The 3863-nt window shown below is 40.4% G+C and overlaps 1 protein-coding gene across 1 annotated transcript; it reads right to left on the bottom strand.

Annotated features, from left to right (window-relative positions):
- Positions 1–444: 444 nt before the first annotated feature.
- On the bottom strand, positions 445–3857 carry LOC111477771 (probable protein S-acyltransferase 1). Its single transcript, XM_023121657.1, has 5 exons — positions 3399–3857; positions 2209–2388; positions 1815–2120; positions 1341–1562; positions 445–1241 (listed from the first exon to the last, which is right to left on the bottom strand). The coding sequence occupies exons 1-5, from the start codon at positions 3501–3503 to the stop codon at positions 819–821; spliced, it is 1236 nt and encodes a 411-aa protein (XP_022977425.1). The 5' UTR covers positions 3504–3857; the 3' UTR covers positions 445–818.
- Positions 3858–3863: the final 6 nt, after the last annotated feature.

Raw genomic sequence — 3863 nt, 5'->3', positions numbered from 1 at the left:
GGGGGGGGGGGGGGGGGGGGGGGGGGGGGGGGGGGGGGGGGGGGGGGGGGGGGGGGGGGGGGGGGGGGGGGGGGGGGGGGGGGGGGGGGGGGGGGGGGGGGGGGGGGGGGGGGGGGGGGGGGGGGGGGGGGGGGGGGGTGCAAACTGCTTAAGGACTCCGAGGCATGACTCTCGGGAATTTGCTGACCTCCAGACGTTCGACTATAGAAAACTAACCCGACTATGATGGGTTCAGGGGGTGCAAACTGCTTAGGGACTCACGAAGCATGACACTCGGGAATTTGCTGACCTCTAGACATTCGGCTATAGACAACTAGCCCGACTATGATGGGTTTAGGGAGGGGGGTGCAAACTGCTTAGGGACTCACACTCGACAATTTTACTTTATGTAAGTCGATAACAATGTTTACGATGAAGTCTCCAATGTTTATTTCCATGAGAAAGTGAGACCAAAGATATAATTTGTTGAAACATTAACTATTTGTAAACAAGATTTAGGTGAACATAGAAACGGAGAGGAAAATGGAGTTTGATTCTACACAATACTTCAATCATTTCCTCATGAAATACACTCCCAAATCCCTTTTTAGAGTTGATCCCTATTGAAAACAAGATGACATCAATGCTCAATCCCGTCTCCGCTGATGCCAGTGGATACGCTATCCTACTGAATATTTAGACTCGGCACGCCCTGAACAAATATGATCTTGCTTCATCGACCTGATAATTGTGACACGTCCAACTTTGTAGCAAAAGCAAGAAGCAATACCTTTTTATCTTCAGGAATCTTGCTGGTGATGATGAGATCGAATTAACCGCTATTGAGTTCTCATATCGTTTATTTTGATTAACGTCGAATTTTGTACGTCATGTCCTTCTTCCATAGGAGGAGGGAACGCGTATGCATTGTTTTGGTCTACAACGTCCTTTTTCTTCAAATCATCATCGATTTCGGCGTAATCCAAATTTTGCAACATACTAGGAAGTTTCATGCTAGCATCCTTGTGAAACATCATGTCCATTTCTAAGTCAAATTTATCCTTCGAGACGATGAAGCCTCGACCCGTTGAGGAAGCACTGTATTGTAAGCTCACATCGTCGCCTTCTGCTACCCATGCTCGGAAATCGATCATTGAAGGAGGGATCTTAGTCCAGAAAACATCCTTCAGATTTTCCACTAGCCCTTTGGTAAAAGGGTTGATCTTCTTATCGTAGCGATATCGAAAATTTTCATACGTCGTCTGCAAAAGATTAACGGTCGAGAAATCAGTCAGCACCCAAGCTTGCTTTCATGGTCACATATTCAAATGCGAGAAAACATTAAAAATATAAAGCTCTACCTGATTGGTACACATCAGATAAATATGGAAAACCGTTAGCCCCCCGACGAACCAGACAGATACAAAGCAGTATACGACAAGGACAACGGACAAGATATCGTTTGAAATGACAGTCCACATGCTCCCACTTTGTCGAACAATGGTAATACACGAAAGTGTAAAGACGTATATACACAAAGTGGTAGATGTCGATATAAACATTATGAAAAATCGATAATTTCGCTGCATCGAAATGAAAATAAAGCAATGGTTAATTCAACACCAGAAATCAATCAGAGATATTACAGAATCATATCAGAATCATATCAGAATCAACAGCCAAATAATCGAGTCTCAATCAACATTTCTTGAACAAAAGTGAACTGCTACTACAAATTATTGCAAACAACATATGTTGATATCAAATTTTGCAAGAACAAGTAAATTTTCAACCATGCAGTGAATCTTTTCATCAGAGAAGGGTCGATGACTTACCAGCCCAATACACTGACCTACCCAAGGACAATGGTGATCAAACTTCTGAACACAATTGTTGCAAATAGAGCAATGAGACGCCCGAGGAGGACGGTACAAAAGGCAAGTGTCACAAAACTTCACTTTCACTGAGTATCCGTTGATCGTTATATCCTTGATTCGGGGTATTTTCAGATTAGGCTTCTTGTGATTGACCCATTCCATAGAAGGGGTGGTCATGTCTGCTTCATCTGAGTCAGGTGGTATCGAGTTTCTCGGAATGATCCCCGGATCTCTACCAGAAGTCAAGAACAGAAAAATGAAATCCTGCACAAACAAATTTATTGATCCGGTTTGGTACATCAGTTGTTGCAAAAGCTTAAACTACACAAGGAGAATTCAGCCTTTCACACACCAAAGATGTAAGAACCAATCCTCCAATGAGTGCAGGGAAATGAAACGTTCGACGATCGCTATGGACTGCTACTAGCATTCTTATGCAGAATATTATTGCAGGACCACCGATTAAAAATGATGTTAAAAAGAGAGACGCTCCGTCTTGCCCGAAAACTAATCTCCCACCACATAAGAATTTCTAGCAGACAAAGAACATGATGCATCAGTACATGAAGAATCCATTCTATTACATTCACCATCATAACTTCTTCCAATAACATTGAAAACTACCAAAATTAAAGAAATTTATAACAAACTATGCCAGGATATATCATGATTATCAAGGGAAATTCCTTAATGAATACACTAATTGTAACGGTCCAAGCCCACGCTAGCAGATATTGTCCTGTTATCCCTCTCGGGCTTCCCCTCAAGGTTTTTAAAACGCGTCTCCTAGGGAGAGGTCTCGACATCCTTATAAACGGTGTTTCATTCTCCTCCTCAACCGATTTGGGATCTCACACTAACACAGAATTAAGGTTCAAACTATGCTAGGATATATCATGATTATCAAGGGAAATTCCTTAATGAATACACTAATTGTAATGGACAAGCCCACACTAGCAGATATTGTCCACTTGTCCCTTTCGGGTTTCTCCTCAAGGTTTTTAAAACTCGTCTCATAGGGAGAGGTCTCGACATCCTTATAAAAAAGAGTGTTCTGTTCTCCTCCTCAACCGATGTGGGATCTCACACTAACAAACAGTTAAGGTTCAAACATTTGAATCCATAGAATTATGGATATCTCATGATAAGCAAGGGAGATCCTTAGATTCAAAAACTAAAAAAGATCAAATATCTTATAAAAGAATTAAGAAGAAACAGGGCAGAGAGAATGAATGCATCTATGAACCTCAGCCAATATAATTACAGTGAACAAATCATTAAAGATAGTTGAATCTCATGAATTGATAATATATCAAGAACATCGAGGAAATCATGATCTACAAAATCTAATAACAAATGAAGGAACAATTTTACTGAATCTATTGATTAATCTCACCCAGAAACCAGGTAGCTAACTAAAAGTAAACAGATAATCTAGAATATGTCGTGATTTTGAAGGGAGATCTCATCGTGATAACAGATAATTTAGATATAATATGAGAATAATTCAAACATTTGAATTAGAAGAGTAGAGAAATTTACATTGTTTCCTTTCCAGACATGGTAGAGCCTCCTTTGAGCTGGTTTATGAGGAGCAATATGAATGGCATTAGAGGGAGAGCCATCCCAGCTCGGTTCTGTGTTCATTTTTTCTAATGGAAATTTCGTTTGTCTGAGGGGAAAACACAAAATCTTAGGGTGTTCGTGGTAATGATTCACACGGACACCCAAAATAAATCAATCAAACAAACAAACAAACAAAAAATTTCCAAATGCTTTCAATTTTCCTCTTCAAATCTGTGAAAGAACGATGTGGGTTTTCAATTTCCAAACGGCAATAGTTCAGAATGAATCAAACCCAGGAAATTGCGAAACCCAGATCGTTCTAACAAAAAAAAATAAGAAAAAAAGAGGAAAAATCAAAAACACAAAAACACAAAAACAAAATTCCCCCTCTCGACTCCTCTCTCCCTATCTCTGTTTTTTTTTTTTTTTTTGGTTGTTCTT

The sequence above is a fragment of the Cucurbita maxima genome, unplaced genomic scaffold, assembly GCF_002738345.1.
Source record: "Cucurbita maxima cultivar Rimu unplaced genomic scaffold, Cmax_1.0 Cma_Scf00004, whole genome shotgun sequence".
Classification (NCBI taxonomy): Eukaryota; Viridiplantae; Streptophyta; class Magnoliopsida; order Cucurbitales; family Cucurbitaceae; genus Cucurbita; species Cucurbita maxima.
This window is presented reverse-complemented; position numbering and strand designations above follow the sequence as displayed.

Excerpts from the sequence above, each read along its gene's own strand:
- LOC111477771 (XM_023121657.1), bottom strand. The coding sequence starts at position 3,503 with ATGAACACAGAACCGAGCTGGGATGGCTCTCCCTCTAATGCCATTCAT. Across the intron at positions 2,121-2,208 it reads GATTGGTTCTTACATCTTTG|GATTTCATTTTTCTGTTCTT; the intron begins GTGTGTGAAAGG and ends TTGTTTGTGCAG. Across the intron at positions 1,563-1,814 it reads TAGGTCAGTGTATTGGGCTG|CGAAATTATCGATTTTTCAT; the intron begins GTAAGTCATCGA and ends ATTTCGATGCAG.